Source organism: Euprymna scolopes, chromosome 3, assembly GCF_053919585.1.
Source record: "Euprymna scolopes isolate OS-2025 chromosome 3, ASM5391958v1, whole genome shotgun sequence".
Classification (NCBI taxonomy): domain Eukaryota; kingdom Metazoa; phylum Mollusca; class Cephalopoda; order Sepiida; family Sepiolidae; genus Euprymna; species Euprymna scolopes.
The window spans coordinates 90,205,099-90,223,850 of NC_136484.1; the positions used below are offsets into that span (position 1 = coordinate 90,205,099).

The 18,752-nt window shown below is 31.4% G+C and overlaps 1 protein-coding gene across 2 annotated transcripts in view; it reads right to left on the reverse strand.

Moving 5' to 3' along the window:
* Positions 1 to 18,752, reverse strand: part of LOC145257381 (peptidyl-prolyl cis-trans isomerase E-like) — a 54,407-nt gene that overhangs the window by 18,672 nt on the left and 16,983 nt on the right. Inside the window, exons 7-9 of one of the 2 annotated variants that reach the window (XM_080115658.1) lie at positions 16,276 to 16,420; positions 13,799 to 13,878; positions 7,014 to 7,119 (exon numbers count right to left, since the gene is read on the reverse strand). In XM_080115658.1, the coding sequence (XP_079971784.1) occupies positions 7,014 to 7,119; positions 13,799 to 13,878; positions 16,276 to 16,420 (331 nt within the window). Of the gene's footprint in view, positions 1 to 7,013; positions 7,120 to 13,798; positions 13,879 to 16,275; positions 16,424 to 18,752 lie in introns of both variants that reach the window. The other variant, XM_080115657.1, reaches the window with a different exon arrangement.

Here is an 18,752-nt window from a genome sequence, read left to right on the forward strand (position 1 = left end):
AGTTAAAAAATAGGATAGATTACTTATAGAACAATCCTTGTAAATATGATTTTGATAGTTATTAGTCAAAAATAGTTTAAGAAAATTTCTAAACCGAAATAAAAGTTAAAGAAACTAAAATTAAAAGAACATGGTCCAATATTTACATTATTTAATGGAAAATAGGCTCATCAGAATCAAATATTCATCCATTAGATTAATTTCTATCTATATGATAATCTCCCAAAAATCCAATAAGATAACTTTATGTATTAGATTATTAATATAAAAATAGAATTATGAGTTTTTTTCTTGCATGATGAAAGATTAAAAATACTAATATGGAATTATGAAGTTGCCTGAAAGATGTTTTAAAAGCAAGAAATAGAAAATAATGTGTTGTAAGTATCTCCAGTGTACGAAAGCAATATAAATTGAAAAAATCTAAAAACAATTCAGAGATCAATCAAAATACAGATTTCTTTTCTTTAAATAAACATATTATTAAAATTTTATTATTGATTTCTTGGCTTTAAATAAACATATTATTTAAAATTTTGTCTTGTGTAAAAGTCTTCATCAGAAAAAACTAACAAAACTTATATTTAATTTTTTTTTTTAAAACCATCATAACTGAAGAAATATAAAAATAGTTATGTTTATTTAACAAAAGAAATCTGCATTTTGGTTGGTCTCTGATCCACTTTTATATTTCCTCAATTACGATACTTACAAAGAGTAGAAATATTTATAAGACTTAATTACTTGTGATTACCAAGGCACTAACCACTGCTTAGTCATAAAAAAACACTATCTTCAATAACAACAGAAGACTTTATATGGCTTAATAACGTCATGTAAAAAAAAAGATATAGTCTGGAATTCTCTAATAAAAACTCTTATATGGATTGGTAATTTGAATTTTAAATAAATAAATGTATATTTAAAAAGGAAATCTGCATTTTCATTGGTCTCTGAACCATTTTTCTAGAAAATAATGTATTTGAAAAAAATGAAGTCATTTATTTGACAATAAACTGAATATAGTTTTAGAAATCTTTGTATAAAATCTTTGTATAAAATGTTAATAGATTTATATAAATTTACTAGCGGGGGTACCCGGCGTTGCCCGAGTGTTTGTTTCCGGGACGGGGGGGGGGAGTTTTAAAAAATGTTATGGTAGGTAAGTAGGAAGGATCAAACCCAGAGTCATGAGTAAAAGTAGGAAAATGAAGTGTGAAAAAAAAAACAAAAAAAAAAACATCTGCAACGTTAACAGTTCGGCCACCAAGAAAAGTCCATTCCAGTTGTTTAGGAAAAAAAAAAAAAAAAAAAAAAAAACCGACTACGGTAGGTCGGCACGAACGTGAAAATATAATAAAATATAATGTGAATTGTCCAGCATGCTAACCACTACGCCACAGAGCACTGCAGCTTAGTTTAGTGATTTTAAATAACTTCACATGAAAGAACTACGAAGCCAAACCGGTGTTCTCTTCTCAACTGTTCCTTGTGAACGATCCCCAAACGGTGTTAAATGGTGGCAGGGGGAGGAGGAATTTATTAGAGAGAAAATATTTTATCACTTCCATTGATCTTAACCGATTTTGGCCGTGACTTCTCAGCAGAAAAAGTATAGAAATCTAAGATTATCGAGGAATTTGAGAAATAATAAGCCTATAACACACCTCAGATATTGTTCTGCCGTTTGTGCATATTATATTTGCATGAAATATCTTGATTTTTAATCCTATTAATGTCAAAATCAGACGGGAAAAAATGAGTTCATTTTATTTATATAGAGATAAATGATGCACAAGATTCATTCATAAACTAAATGATCATGAATTTTGGCACACCTGCTAGGCTAGCTAATATTAACTAATTAATTTATTTAGTTTCATACAAAGGGCATAAAGAGAGGGTGGGAAATTTTTATTCAGGTACCCCCAATTTCTGTGAAATGTTAACAATAGATATTAAGACAATAATTAATAGTCTCCAAATTTCAGGTTCTTTGGGGTATTGTAAAGTGTTTTTAGAGGGTATAAAATAGGAAAAACGTCCCATTTAAACATTTAAATATTTAAGATTTGTATTAAATTTAATTCATGAACATTACAAAACAATTAAGCAAGATTTCCTGAATTTCAATTTCTTTTTAAGACTTCTTGCGATTAAAATATTAAATTTGAGACATTTTTAAAAAAAATTTAAATCATGTAATGGATTTTTATCAAAACTGGAATAAGGATACTAAACATAAGATTTAATAGTACTATGTTTTGATCTTTGTAAGAAGATATAAAAGTGGTGCCAAACTGCTCTATTTGAGGAATTAATTTTACCCATATTGGGACAGGTATTCCCTTAGTTTACTAGAAATGAAAAGAAAAAGTGGAAGAAAAAAATAGAAAAAAAAAAAGGAAAGAGAAGAAAAAGAAAATAGAGGACTAAAAAAAAATGTAGGGCCAAAAATCAGCTATCTTCCGTGGAAGAAATTATTATAGACTAGAGTTGGCAAAAAGGCTTAGAGCACTTTGGTAATAAAGAAAATACTTCAACTTTGTTAGCATGAGGGAAATGTAAATAAATGCTTTTGTGCTTAGCACATAGTTTTATTTTTATTAGAAACTAGCCTGGGTGCCCGGTGTTACCTGTGTTGAGCAAAAAAAAAAAAGTGGTAGTAGGCAGGCTTGAACCCGTACCGCGAAGGAGGAAAAGAACATGAAAAAAAAAATGTGATGTCTTTGCCATTGCGTCCATCTCCAAACCGGAAGTGGCAAAGGTTTAAATTAAGGCTAGTCAATCAAAAAGAGTGGATGACTTTCGAAAATATTGACAACAAAAGCGATTCCTACTTGTAGAAAAGTGCCCAGCTGCGGGTGAAGGAATTAATGTTTTTAGCCAATTTTTCGATATTTGTTGTCTTAAGGGTTGAGCTTCAAAACGATACCAATCTCATGAAAAGCTCTACCCACCCAGCATTGTCCAGGAGTTAAGTGAATGATGGCTGAATAATACATAAATAATAGCAATTGGTCAGAAAAGTAATATTTCATGAAATAATTAATTAAAATATTAAAATGGTTTTCTAAGAAACAAATAAAAGTATTTGAATGGATTTAGTTAAATGAATGAATAATTCTTTGTAAAAGTATTTGTGATGAATATGATTTTATTTTTACAAAATAATTCATTCAAATACCTGACTTGTTTCTAAAGAAACCCAAATATATTCTAAAAGATTTTATTTTATTAGTAAAGTTATTTTTGTGAATAAATTATTTGTAAAATAAGATTTTTATTTTAAAAACTAAATTATTGAAATGAATGATTAATTTTTTTATTTAAGAAATCGTAATGCAATGGCATGACAAAAATGTGTCTCCTGTATGACAAGAAAGATACTGCACTTTGATACAAGCTCGAAATGATTGAAATCAACATAAAACTCATTGCAGAAGTAAGTTATTTATAGATAAGAATTTTATTTTACAGAGTAATTCATTGAAATGGCTGACTTAATAGATATTTCTAAATAGTATTTTTATTTCAAATAATTACATTTTAAAATAATTACATTTTAAATGGAAAAAAAATGGAAAAAATATGATACATTAAATACGAAAGAATACGTCCCCTTTTTTTTTTTTTTTTCCAATTTTCTTATCACTTCATTCTAGTTGGGGTTGGGGTATCCTACTAGATGTCAGACATTCACCAACTATCTCATACATTCCAACTGAGAGATGTCTCTTTATGCGCAACTGTTTGAATATCTCTTGCACCTGGTTCACCAGGTACATTTGCCAAGTAGTTTTTGAAATTCTTTTTCATGAATCTGGTTGCTTCTACTCCTTTTACTGGAATAATGGAGATCTTTTAAGATTCCAATTTCTTTTCATGTCAAACATAAAACTTGGTATTTTGTATTCTTTCCCTCTCAACTTTATTTAACCCAGCATTGTTGGGGACATTAACTTCTACTAAGGTTGCTTCTTTCTTCTTCACTAGGTCAGATTTAATAACTCAGTTTTCTCAGTATGTAGCTGTAGGAATTACACAGTCATGGTGGATGGTGTATGGCTTATTTCCAACTGTTCCCATCACTTGCTGCTGCATTTGATAATCAACTTTTTACGGATCGTCCAGCGGAGATATTTACACACTTCATTGTGTTCCATTGTATAATAAACCATCTCCCAGCAGAATCTTACAACTGGATGTCAGGTAGGTCACACTGTTATGTTTCTTGAGCTATAATGGTGGAAAGCATTTTTTGTTGACACCAGCTAATCTTAAACCTCATCTTTCTGCATCCTAACAAAATAAAGCGAAGGTGTTTATCTTTAAAAGTTGAATATAACACCATCTTTTGAATATGTGTTCATTCAAAGAAGTTGGAAAATAAAGAATCTGCATTGTTACACACAACCTGTTTCTATGGAAACGATAAGAACCTGTTGAACTTGTTATTCACTAGCAAAGCAAACACAGACGCACTAAGAAATGTATGCACACAATGATTACCTTTACTACAATGAATTCCATTCAGAAATGAGGAAGACTTATGTCCGTCTACACCCTAAGGAAGCAATTGAATTGTACACATATATTCCTTAACAAAAAGTATGTGTGACTATTCTGAGTAAATGTGTTTTCGGTTTGTTCTTTTCTAAAACAATCCTTTGTTTAATTTGGAAAAGTGGACAGATTGTTGTTTTGAAACTGTGATCAACAGGTATTTATGGTATTTATTTGTGGTTGATATGGTTATTACCAGATTTTAGGATAGGGATAATCGTTGCTTCTTTCCATGCTTCTTAAAATTTATTGTTAATCGATATATATATCATTGTATACATCCAGAGGAAGCTTTATAGCAATGCATAGTGGATTTCATCTAGAGCAACAGATGTCTTATGAGTTCTTTTTTATATCTAGCTCTGACATCATAAATGGTTTGCATTCTTTGGAGTTGTTAGGTAGAAATTGTAATTTATTTTTCTCAGAGTTTTGTTTTAGTTTTATAAATTTTCATTACCACAAACAGAACAGTTTTTTGCAAGGGAATCAGTAATCACATCTTCAATACTTTTCCTGATGGTTATTTCAATGTTATTCATGGAAATGTATCTTATGATTTTCTGGATTGTATCCTAAATTGTTTTATTTTTAGATAAAGGGTAGAGTTGGCTTACATAATTTTGCCAGAAGTTTCTTTCAGTCTCCTTAATTTCTTTGCATGGTTTTACTCTATAGTATTTGAAGGAGATCATGTTGGTAATTGTGGGTTCTTTATTAAATCTATGCCAGGCTTTACTTTATAGGTCTACATTCTTTGTTGAACTATGGTCTGTTTTGTTTGGGTGATGCTGGTTTATTTCTGTATGCATTTATTTGTTATTTTGATGAGAAATATTCTGTAGAATTGTTAATTTGTGTGAAGTGTTAAACCCAAGAAAATAGAGGCTTACATATACTCAAATCTATGGCAGTGTAAGAGTCAGTAAATGGGTCAAAGTGTATTTGGTGTTTTGTGTTGAAAAGGCATAAGTTGTTGCTAATATTTTCAAACATTCTGCTTTTTTTATTTGTACTTTTACATCCCTGTATAGTGATTTTTTTATGGAAATCGTTTCAGACAAGGCGTAAAGCTATTTGATGTAAGGAGCAAAAAATACTACTTCAAGGCCAAAAATTTGCTGATAATAAGTATTAGATGGAATAAATTCTAACCCAGAAAACAGCAATTCTTCTATCTGTGTCAGAAACATCGCTCATAGAATGTGAGGACTAAAGAACAAAATAAGGGAAGTGAGAGTTACGGGGTTGCCAAAAGTAAACCACTTTCTACTTTCCTTAAATTATAACATGGGGGTTGATTTAGTGCGAAACCTTCGAGACTCACACCAGAAATAAATGCGTGGTCATATTTTCTTCATTCTTCTCCCTTACATTTGGATAATTTTTCATTCCGTCTTCATTTTTTCCAACTTAAAAACCAACGTGTTCCTTTAATTGACTGTTTTGAAAATAAGACATTGTTTTTGTTGTTTTCTTTTATTTGTTTAGTTTAAAAAATAAAAAAACCACATCTAACTTACCAAAATGTAACTTTTCCAACTGTTAAAGTTTCCCAGTAGACTGATCAGTTTCAGAAGTTGACTTATTAAGTCATTAAGTTCATTTTCATTGATAGAGTCTTGTGGTGAGTGCTATAAGAACAGATAGTTAACGTTTAATGTAGAGTTGCTTTGATAGTGTTTGCTTGAAGACTGGTATTAAGTTTAATGTGGCTTTCTTGAGGTATATGGGTCCTAATCAGGATTACTGTACCTCCACAAGCGCTTTTTTCCAATGTCATATATGTGGTTGTATATTTCAAAGTTTTTTTTTTTTATATTTGCCATTTGCTTTCAGAAATTTGCTGTCGTTTGCTTTTATAAATGTTTCTTGAAAACAAACAATGATCAGACATAAATTTGTTAATAATAGCAGTAGTTTGTTAATGTTGGCATTGATTCCATGATAGTTTCACTGTATTATTTTATAAAACATAATATCTATTTATTTCTTTTTGTTATTATGTGATAGGAGTTAAATATTTTCTTTTGTTTATAAGACTGTCTAAACTTTTTTTATGTCTCATTTATGACTTTTGTAGTTTATGTTCAAAAATGAATAATAAATGTTAAGTTTAGTTTAACCACAAGTTTTTTTTACCATCTTTTATTTATGGCATGTATGGTACTGCTAAAGTAATACTCAATCTGCTTAGAGAATTAGTTTAAATTCTCTATCCATGTGGTGCTAATCTTGATAGAATATGATACCAAATATTCTTAGCTTTCAAAACATAAAAAGTAAAAAGGAAAAAGGAGAGAAATAAAAAAGGAAAAAGTGAAAGACAGAAAAAGGATAGAAAGGCAAAAGATCTAAATGCAAAAGGGCAAAGAAAAAGAAAATAAAAAAAAACAGGAGATCATCTTATTAGAATCATAACAAGCAAACTTTAAAAGTCGACTCACCTGGACCTGTATGTTTTAAAACAAAATTCTCATCCTGAAATTTGTTTCCATATATAGATTTTCCTCCAGTTCCATTATGATTTGTAAAATCCCCACCCTGACACATCTGAATGGAAGTTAAGACAGAAAATAACACTGAATTCATTTTTGTTTAATTTTTAGAATTGAACCCTTTAAAATTTTAAATGGGCATAAAACCATATTGATATTTCAAATATGTATATATATGCATATAAATAAAACATAATATAAAAAAATGCAAGCTCCTAATGAAATCATATAAATCTTGCATATTGCTGAATAAGAGATAGTTGTTTACTACGCTTCTGATACGTGATGATGATGATGATACAACTTCTAAATTATTAAACTGATCAGATATCAAAGAAAATGGATAATAACTGGAAGTAAATCTTCTGACATGTTTTAAACTGTTGTACGCATCTTGCAGGTGTTATATCAGTTCTTTTTTAGTGATATATGCAAAGCAGAAGTCTTCTGTTATATAAGCACACTGAAAGAATGAATAAGAGTTCTTGGATTAGTAAATATAGAACAGTTGAGGTAGCAGAGTGAGTTGAGAGGGAAAGACCAAGGAAAATATGGGAAGAAGTGATAAGGATGGATTTGAGATAAAGAGGAATCAAGCCAGAGATAGGTTGGTTTAGAAGTCAATTTCTAAAAACCAATAACACATGCCAGCATGTAAACAAACATTAAAATGACGATGATAATTAACATAATCATTGGTTAAACACCCGATTTTACATGCTGGCATCTGTCGGATAGTTTTTAGATGACTTCCAAACTAATCTTTGCCCAGATCTTTATCTTTCTCCCAAATCCATCCTTATTACTTGTATGTTTTTCTTAGTTTTCTTCTGCCAACTGACCTGCCTACTTTAATTGTTTTACACCCATTAACCAAAACACTCTCATTCATTCTTTCAGTGTAGTCAAACCAACAAAGTTCTGAACATATCTCTTTATACTGTCCAGAGTTAGTTATCCTCTGAGTTTATCAGATTTAAGCATGTCTTTAAGACTTACATTCATATCATTTTTAAATAATTTCTTTCCATGCAACACATGTCTTCAACTTTCATTTGCAAAATTTCATTTCTATACATTATTACACTTTGTACCTGTATATTCACAAGTTCCAGCTGTACTATACTCCGACCATCTTAAAGAGCCCATATATAGTGATACATGAACATGACATTGGAATCAATAATTAAGAAAGTAAGGGGAGGTAATCCAAAGATCAGAAATAATGACAATAAAAACTACTAAATTCTAAGATATTCTTTCAATGCATCATGGTTGATTTGGGGTATTTTTGCAACAATCCTAACTTGAGATTAGATGGTCAAAGTCATGATAGTTTTGTGCTATATATTTTCATACTGCCAAATCATAATTAAGCAAAAAAAAAATGATTATTTAAACAATGAAAAGGCTTCATTTAATGCCACTTTTGTTATTTAGTGATAATTTTAACTACTTAAAAGATGGAGTTCAAGGATAAATATTCTACTAAACCATGTGACAACTTTAGGTCAGTATTTATTATACATTATTATTATTAAATGTATAATTTCTTAAATTTATTTATTTGAAAATGGATGAAGTCATAGAAAATGAATTGTAGTTTTGACAACTTTTGAAAAAATAAAGTTCATTTTAAAGTAAATATATGCATATTTCTTTCCTGATAGTATAATTTGTATATGCCTCTACCAACTACTTCTCTTGAGGATCACAGTTTATGAATTTGCAAATGAAATCAAAATAGAATCGTAATAGTAGTTGAAATCAATCAGGTCACAGGTATATCTAAGCATAAAATTGTGTTGTTTTTTATCATTCTGCTTGCTTGTTATTATCATGTATGACATCACAAAAGACAAACTGTAACATATCTATTAAGACATTCTTTTTGCACAACTAAAAGTAACAAGTCTCTTTACTTCTACATTTTTTTTATTTAGAAGTATTATTATTATTATTATTATTATTCTATTTTTTATGAAAATCATTCCAAAGTATGAAGCCATTTGATGTAAGAAACTAAAAAAATATACTACTTTAAAGTAAAAAAAAATTAACCAGCAATAAGTATTAGATAGATTCTGACCCAGAAAGCATCAACTTTTCCCCCACTGTCAGAAACATCGCTCATGAAGGCTTATTTTTCCATCTAATTTACATAAATGTTTGTGGTTTACATGTAAATTAAATGAAAATGCTCAAAAGAAAAAGTGAGAAAAGGCAAAAGAAATAGATAGCTAAGACAGAGAGAAGGGTGATTTGTTTACTCATGGGTAATTAAAACAATTAAAATAAGAATTTTTTTCAAAACATAACTCAATCCCAGAATTAAATTATATTTTAGCATGTATTTTGTATTGTTAAAAAAACATAATAAAAAAGGTTTATAAAAGCAAATGCTGATTATCTGAGATTTAGTAGCATTTCTACTCTTATATAAAAATCACTGTGTGTGTGTGAGAGAGTTCCTTCCTCATGGGTTCCTAAACACTGAGCCTATCTTTTTGCAAATTTCACACAAAGGCAATTTACACGTCTGGCAGTGTTTTTAGATATGTTTCGTTCCGATAAGTATCGAAAATTGGAAAATTCCGATATTAAAAAAAAGAAGCCTTTTCTCTCTCATAGATAAAAAAAGAAGAATTTTTACAGGGGAATATTTTACATTACACCAGCAAGGGAGATAATAAAGACTCAGTAAATTATTTCTTCTTAAAAAATACAGAAATATTATCATTTGGAGCATTTGACTACAGATCAAATGATCCCCTGTCCAAGTGTACCTCACCATTTTATTTTAATTTTTTCTTATTAATGAGTTCAATTTATGATAAAACAGGTGGTACTACTTAAAATCACCACAAATCATTTCTTTGTTTGCATATTTTAAAACTAAACATTAATCAGAAGTGATTTTTCCTGGGCATTTATCATCAAGCCCAAATATCAGCTGACGTGATATTGTAAACTAATACAGATGGAATTTGACAAATGAAAGTATCATCATAATTAAAAATTGTTTTTGCAAATTAATCCATTGAGCAAATTACTCCTTGTAATATATAATAATCAATAGAGGATTGATTCTATAATAATACATACACAATCTGCATAAATTAAAATATCATTTTTAAGAGTATCGTACGACTGAGCAATGCTGGGTGTCTAGCTAGTATATTAGTGGCCTGGTAAGGCCACAGGAGAGACAATCAAAGCAGCAAAACTGACAAATGTAGAAGAGACAATCAGAGCAACAAAACCAACAAATGTAGGGGAGACAACCAAAGCAGCAAAACCGATGTTGCCTGCCAGACACTATATATAAAAATGTAGGCAAATTTGGTCATATTTTATTGGTTTAGGTTCGTTTTTCACCAATTGTCATAAGATTTTAACCATAGAAAAGTATTATAACCTTCAAAAAACTTGCAAATTTTCATGTAGTTTTGTCCCATAGAACCAAAGATATGAGCATTTCAATATTTAAATTGATTACGAGTATAGATACATCCACATATAGATATACCATCTTTTTAGCAATCTTATAAATTCCAAATCTTGGCAACTATTGATCAGAATTTAACAAATGAAAGCTCGTTGGAAAGTTAATGACCTAAATTGTGTAGTTGACTATGTGACATTTGCTCTTAAGGTTGCACATTATTGTTTCAGAAAGTGGGAGATCACTTTTCTATATCTACCGCTCCAGAAGATATCTCACTGCTGATGTAATTATATCTATATAACAGCCAAGTACATGTAAGGATGGAGTACTGGTGACACATCTGGGCAGGAGATGCTAAAAACAACCTATCCTGCCTTGACAGAGTACAAAATAGATTTTGTGGCTTAGTGGGGGATGCTCTTTTCTCTTCCTTGCAACCTCTCTCCCACAGAAGAGACGTTGCGAGCCTGTCTTTGTTTTATCGTTATTTCCATGGCAAGTGCTTGGCTGAGCTCCAATCTCTGCCCCCCCCTCGCCAATATTTCACAAAAAACACCCGTTTAGCTGAAACCACTGTCAATAATTTTCCCCACTCTTTATCTGTGCCTAAATCAAAACGTAGATTCCATGAACAAAGCTTCTTTCTTAGAAGTGCGCACCTGTGGAACTCTCTTCCGTTTGCCTGTTTCCCACCTGACTACAACTTGGATGTCTTCAAGTCCAAAATAAACAAATTCCTGATAAACCGCTCCCTTGAGTCTAAGTAAGACACTTTATCAAATCTCCATTACTAAGGATTACTACGATATTATCCCATTGATTACTGTACACGCAATAACCCTTATCCCCGAGTGGCTTCTGGGCCTTGATAAGTGGTGACTACCATGTAAAAAAAAAAAATTAAACATAAAATGAGCACCCACTTTATGGTCACCTTTTGGGGTGTCTTATTTTTTAGGGGTGATGTTTATGTGGCCTGGTAGATCAACGCAAAACCTACCTTAAAAACTTATTTCCTATAGGTTTTCAGCACACCCAAAAATCTAAAGAAAGCAACATTTTTTTAAGGTAGGTTTTGTATTGGTCTACCAGGCCACAATTACCAAATAAAAACAACCCCTAAAAAAAAAAAATAACAGACCCCCCCCCCCCCCCAAAAAAAAAGGTTGCTATAAAGTGGATGTTCATTTTACGTTAAACGAATATAGAAAAGTGATTCCCCACTTTTTAAAGCAATAATTTCTTCATCTCTTGGAAACTACTCGTTTTCTGGGATTTTAACTGTTATTTTCATTTTCATCACCCTCGAAAACCTATAATAGTGGTAATTTAAAAGGATTTTTTTGTGGGTGGAAAGATACTGCACCTTTACCAATATTTCAATCATAGTTATTTGTTTTCTTTGTTTTACATATGAATTACAAAATATCTGATATTTCCCCCAAAATGGAAATGAGGCTAAAACTTGCTGCTATGGTTTCAAATGATCTGAAATAACAGCAACAGAAGACTTGATTCAAATTATTTCTCATATATTATATCTTCCTTCTTTGGTTTCCATACATAAAGTAAATTTTACAGTGTATGAGGATTATTTGATACTGGAGATATTCATAATTGTACCCTATTTCCAAAAGAGGGGAGATATAACATATGAGAATATTTGGAATCAAGTCTCCAGCAGCAAGTTTTAGTCTCCCCTCCATCAAGGCCAGAGGTTTTAAGGAAATATATATATATATATATATATATATAGGAAGTTATAAAATATATATGGCGATTAAGCTACACTGAATATTCCGTGTTTCATCCACTCAGCCTGAAGAGTCCTAGAGTGGATGAAACGCGGAATATTCAGTGTAGCTTAATCACCATATATATTTTATAACTTACTAACTAGCTCTACCTATGTATTGAGCACTTTTGAAGTAAATACTTAAAGTTTATGCATAAATTTATACTTTCGTATATTAATTTTATGTGAGTAAATGAAGTAGTTATATATATATATATATATATAACAAATGAGAGTCTATCAGGCATGTGTATGTAACATGATGCATGGAAGTGAAATTTGGCCAGTAAGGGTTGAGGACATGTGTTGCATGGAGAGAAATGAGAAATGACATGAGAATGATATGATGGATGTATAAAATGAGTCTTAAAGACAGACAGATCTGCTGACCTCACAGGAAGATTTAGTCTGGAACAGTATAGAGAGATGCGTGCAAAACAGCAGAACTTTGATGAAATGACCATATTGAAAAAGTGGATGAGTTTTTTACTTAGTTGACAAAGAACGATTGAAGTGGCAGATTTAGTTGGCAAGGGAAGGCAAAGGAAAATATAGAAGTGATAAGAATGAAGTTGAGAAAATGATAAAGACCTGTCCAGAGATAGGTAAGTTTATAAGTCAATGTCTATAATCATCCCACAGAATGTAAAACAGTTATAATGATGATGATAATAATTGAGAGTATTGCCAGGATCGCTGCAAAGAAGGTAAGTTCTCTCTACCGTGCTAGAAAGCTACTAACGCCCGAAAGTATCCTATATCTCTATAAGGCCACCATTCACCCATGTATGGAGTATTGTTGTCATATTTGGGCTGGTGTATCTGCCACTAGTCTCTCGCTCCTAGACAAGGTTCAAAAGAGAGCCACCAATCTGATAGATCGTGAACTGTTATCTAAGCTTCAACCTCTGTCCCATCAACGAAATGTTACATCCCTCTGCCTGTTCTACAAGTACTTTAATGGTGAATGCTCTGACGAACTGCAAGCACTTGTGCCCCCTCGATGTAAATACCCCCGACAAACCCGACAAGTAGCTAAATCCCACCCCTTCATGGTAGAGATCTCTAGATGTAAGAGAGTCTTCTACTCCAGTAGTTTCTTCCCCAGAACAGCTAGACTTTGGAATTCCCTTCCGGGTCCCTGCTTCCTCAACTGTACTGATATGCAGAAGTTCAAGTGTAACGTGAACCGACATCTTGCTGCCCAACTCCTTACACAATATCCTTGCATCTTTTATGTCCCTGATAGTAGCCCCCTACAACAAAGTGGCAATGTTTGGGGTGAAAAATGTAAAAAAAAAAAGATTGACGAACTTGCAGACAAGCAAAATAATGTTCGATTATATTATATATTAAAAATAATAAATGTACTGAAAATGATATTGAACTGTTCTTACAAAGGAAATACCTCTGACACCCTGATAATATAAATAAACCTCCAGCTAGAATCAAATGTTTTGTTTAGACATCTCAATCCACAAAAAAGGATACAAATTGTGGAATAATCCTGTGAAAACTGCTCCCCTTATAGCCAAATCCTTTTTCATGTGTGCAAAGACAGCGGAAATTCTCTGCAAAGAAAAAATACAAATTTTTATTTAAGAAAAAGAAAAAGAAGAGGGAATATATTCACAAATGGATAAAGAAGAAAATGTATATTTTTTACTAAAAGTTGTAGTATTCTTGCTAATGCAAAATGTGTTAAAAATGAAAAATAAATATAAAGAACTCTTTCTATTAATCGATACTTTCAAAAGAAATGACAAGATGAGAAAATAGAATACTAAGGATAGAAATCTAAGACACCTGAAAAAAATGCAATAGCAATAACAGAAATAAGGAAAACAGTCAGCAAATTGTAGATAATAAGATAAGACTACTTCTCTTCTTTTGCAATTCCCACTATTACTCTTTTCAGCCTATGTTCACTCTGTCATCTTATACGACAGTGAGATATCAGTCCCAAATTGTTCTGATTTGCAACAGCTTCTGCATTATGATCAATGGAAGAATGATCCTGTCCATCATGTTTTTATAGAAACTTGGTATTGAGAAATTATGAATTGGCATCTTGGACGTGTACAGCATGTCACCTTTTATATCAAGTTCATAATGCGTCTGTGTGTATTAAGCATTAAGAAGCATCATAGACCAAAGAAGACCTGGCTCAAGCGTACAAGAAGCAATATGATTGTAAGTAAGCTGACTGATGCCAAACCCTTTGACTAGACTACACAATAAGCTGGTAAGATGCTGCCTAGTGTGGCCCACTCAAAAGGGCGAGACCTTTGCTTTGTTTTTCGCTTTATTTCACTCCTTCCTAGTACTTGTTCTTTATTCTTTCTTTCCTCTTCTACTTTCCTTCTACTCTAACAGCCACAAGACAACTCTGACCAAAAACAACAAAAAAGTTTGTTGTTGAATATTAATTCACCCTTTTTTATTAGTATTCTCAGTTGATCATTTTTTTTATTTTAGATTATTGTTATTTTAATCACAGCGCTCAATAAATGGAGTTCAAAACTTTGAATTACACAAATGTCCCTAATGGTCCAACAATCATCAGATTTTAAAGCTCAGAAAATTGACATTATTATATAGAAACATACTAATTTACAATTTAACAATTTACAACAAAAAATTTATTAATTTCTTAACCATTTCCGCAGTTTTGGAGCAATTTTGATAGAATTTAGCATTCTTATGTAACAATGAATATTTTTTCCAATTCTGCACTCAAATATGTATCTCTATGCTGGAACACATTATAGAGACAATAAGACTTATACATGTTACCATTTTCTGTTGTTTTACAAAATCAAAGAGTGGATAAACATATAAGACATACAAAGTATATATATATATATATATATACTTTGTATGTCTTATATATATATATATATATATATATATATATATACATATATATATATATATAGGGTGGAACGATAAATTTGTCGCCCTAAAAAAACAACACTACAGCTTTATTTTAAAACTTTTACTGAAAAATCAATTCAGTTAACTTGATTATGTAATAGAGCTGCCATTTATTCAATGTAGCTCCCTTCAGCCTCAATCACTGCCTTGATATGAGTATGGAACTGGGAGCATGCGTTTTTCACAAACTCCAACAGGAGTTTGGCGAATAGTCGGCGGATGGTGGTGATCAAGCTGGCTTTAGTGTTGTGGAAGGTTATGTTGGTGATGTTCTCAACGTATGACCAAACAAAGTAGTCCAGTGAATTCAGGTCAGGGGAGGAGTGGAGGGGGCAGTGAGTGAAGGGTACAAAGTCACAGCACTCCTTCTGAACTAAGCCTGGGTCTCTTTGGACTTGTGGGCTGGCATAGAGTTCTGCTGTCACACCCAGGGTCCATTTATGGCCCCCTGATTGCACCAGGAGAGCACCACACACTTTGGTGTTGACTTTCAGGTCCACTTTGAAGATGTGAGGTGGCATAATGTGGTCCTCACTTGAAACCACACCAAAGACCATAACCGTGGACGGGAACTTCGTTGAGTTGTGCCCTCAAGTGTTGAACCGTTCAGATTTGCATTTTTTATAAAAGTATATTATTTTGCAAAATAAAAATTAGATGGTGGTGGAGGTGGTGATGGGAGATCACCTTGGCTACATTGTCAGTTCTTAGCAGTACAGAAAAACCAGCCATGATAACTATTATGATGATTTCTTAAAATGCTGTGGCTGAGTACTTAACGGACACCACCTCAAACTATAAAATTGACTATGTCAAATTGAAACCATCTCAGGTTTATAGTGTTCAGTTATATGAAAACAGATATGAACCTAGCTATATGTAAAATAGCAAGTTGTATTCAATGAATCACTTTACAATAGTTTTTGTGTTTTAGCATTAACATAAAAAGGCTTGATATGTTATGAAACCAAAGCAAAGCTTAAAACGGAAAAGTAAGTGGAGAAACAAAAAGTGAAAATCAATAAATTTACCTGCAGTTTTTGGCACAACATCTGCACGTAGTTCTATGACAATGCGTCCAGTGTTTTTATTCCCTATTCGGATATCAAAATAAACTTGTGGATTTGATTTGGGTTTTTTCTTTGGAGGTTCATCACTCTGCACTTCTGGATGTTGCTGCTACAAATTAAAATATATAAAAAATGTTGGTTTCATATGATAATAGAAAGCTTAAATTATGCATTACCAGCAAAATGCTAGTCCTAGTACAACAGGCATAAGCAATACATATAATATTAGTATACAGACGTATAAGTATATAATTTTTAATTGAAATTTTTACTTAGAGGGAAAAAAAAAATGATAATGTGTTCATGTTACTCACCATGTTGCCTAGAATATGTATCTCATTATTCATAATGATAGGTTCATTGATTTAAGATTTTAACCACACATCCATATTATTGATCGGTCCAGTTAACGTTTAACAATATAACTCAAAAGTTGATGCATAACAATTGTTTTCTCTATTAAATTTTTGCATCTTGCCTATTTTGAAAGTTTTGAGGACTAAGTGAAGGAGGGGGGGGGGTAGCCACGCTCCAGAATGTTAAAGTTTTTCAAAATAACAATGTGCCTGCATATGGAGTGATTAAGTATTTTCAAGACGAAGTTATCACTGTCTTGAAAATACCTAACCACTCCATATCCTTTCATTTGGATTTTTGATCTTTAATTTTTAATTCACTTTTTTTTCATTACTTTTCTCCATTTTATGAATTGTTTATTTGAGTATCCTGTCGAACAATAAATTCATATAAAGTATTAATTTACAGTCTTATATGGTGTTCTTCTATGACAAGCTATAGTTCATATTTTGGTTATTGAGCTTTTTTATTTGGTTGGGATTTTGGCTTGTAAACTTAATTTTTACTTTTTGACTTTATTTATATACTAGCAGCTTTGCTCGGACCCTATGTACTGTTCATAACTTCATGTGCATATGTATATATATAGTCAAAAGTTTGACTATATCTAAAATTTTAAGTGTTTAGACCCAAAATTAGCAGAGGAGTTTGGTAGAGTCTGCAAAGGTCAACTCTTTCAACTTTGACCTCTTGGCAGCAAAATTTTCGCCCAAAATCTGATTAAAAAGCTTGCTGCATGTCTGAATACGTTTTATGTAAAATTTCAAATGTTTAGACCCAACTGAATAGTTTGCTAGAGACCACAAAAGTCAAATCTTTTGAACTCTGACCCTTTGGCAGTCAAATTTTCAGCCAAAAACCGATTAAAAAGCTATGTCTGAATACACTTTATGCAAAATTTCAAATGTTTAGACCAAAAATTTGCTGAGTAATTTGGTAGAGATCACAGAGGTCAAATTTTTTTTTTTTAAATTTGATGCCAATTCTGACCCCTTAATATTTGTTTGAGGTCAAATCAAATTAAAAAGTTTGATCCATGTCCAAGTAACCTACATCTAAAATTTCAAGTGTTTAGACCCAAAATTGGCAGAGGAGTTTGGTAGAATTTTTAAAGGTTAAATTGTTGAATTTTAACTCCTTGATAGACAAATTTCTGGTCAAAAACCGATTATAAAGATTTTCACAAGTCTCAATACCTCTCATGTCAATGTCTCGAGTTTGTAGACTGAAAATTGACAGAGTAGTTTGGTAGGGAAATGTACACACAGAGACATAGACAAACAATTTCACTTTTATATATATATATATATATATATATATATATATATATATATATATATATATATATGCTTAACTTTATTTTATAAATTTATTTTATATATACACTATCTGTATTTAACTGGCATTGCCCGGGAGTGTTGTTTTTTTAGTTAACCTCTACCTCATTATTTTGTCTCCTTAAAATATTTTTTGTATGTAAATATTTACATCTTTTGAAAGTACATGGAGGAATATATGTTATTTAAAAAAAAAATCAATTTTTCATTAAAATCGATTGGACATCTCACGAAATGTTGCAATTTGTATAAATGCACTTTAGATAATAAAAAAAACTATAATTAATCATTTATAATATAATCCAGTTTTAAGTAATTATAAATATTTCTTTCTTGACAGTAATCATCGCTTTTTTATGGACTTTCCTCACTTTCTTCTTTCTGTACCCTTTCTCTTTCCTCTCTGTTTTTGAGCCCCCTATCTTTCTTCTCACTATCTGTCTTATTAACCAACCTATAATCTTGACATGATCATATAAAATAACACCTCCTTCTCTGTTTTAGCAAATGATGTCATTTTTTTTTAGAAGTTATGAAGATTCTCTAGTTTAATGGATGATTTCATAATTTTGTGATGCTACATCTTTTGTGACATTATCCAGTATGAAGATTTGCGAAACAAGATAACATTCTTCTTTTGTCATACCATCCACTATTCAAATTATTAACTAGCTGGCTTTGCCTGCTCGCTGTCATTTTGCAAAGATCACTACTTGAAATGTTTGAAGCGTTAATTAAAAATAA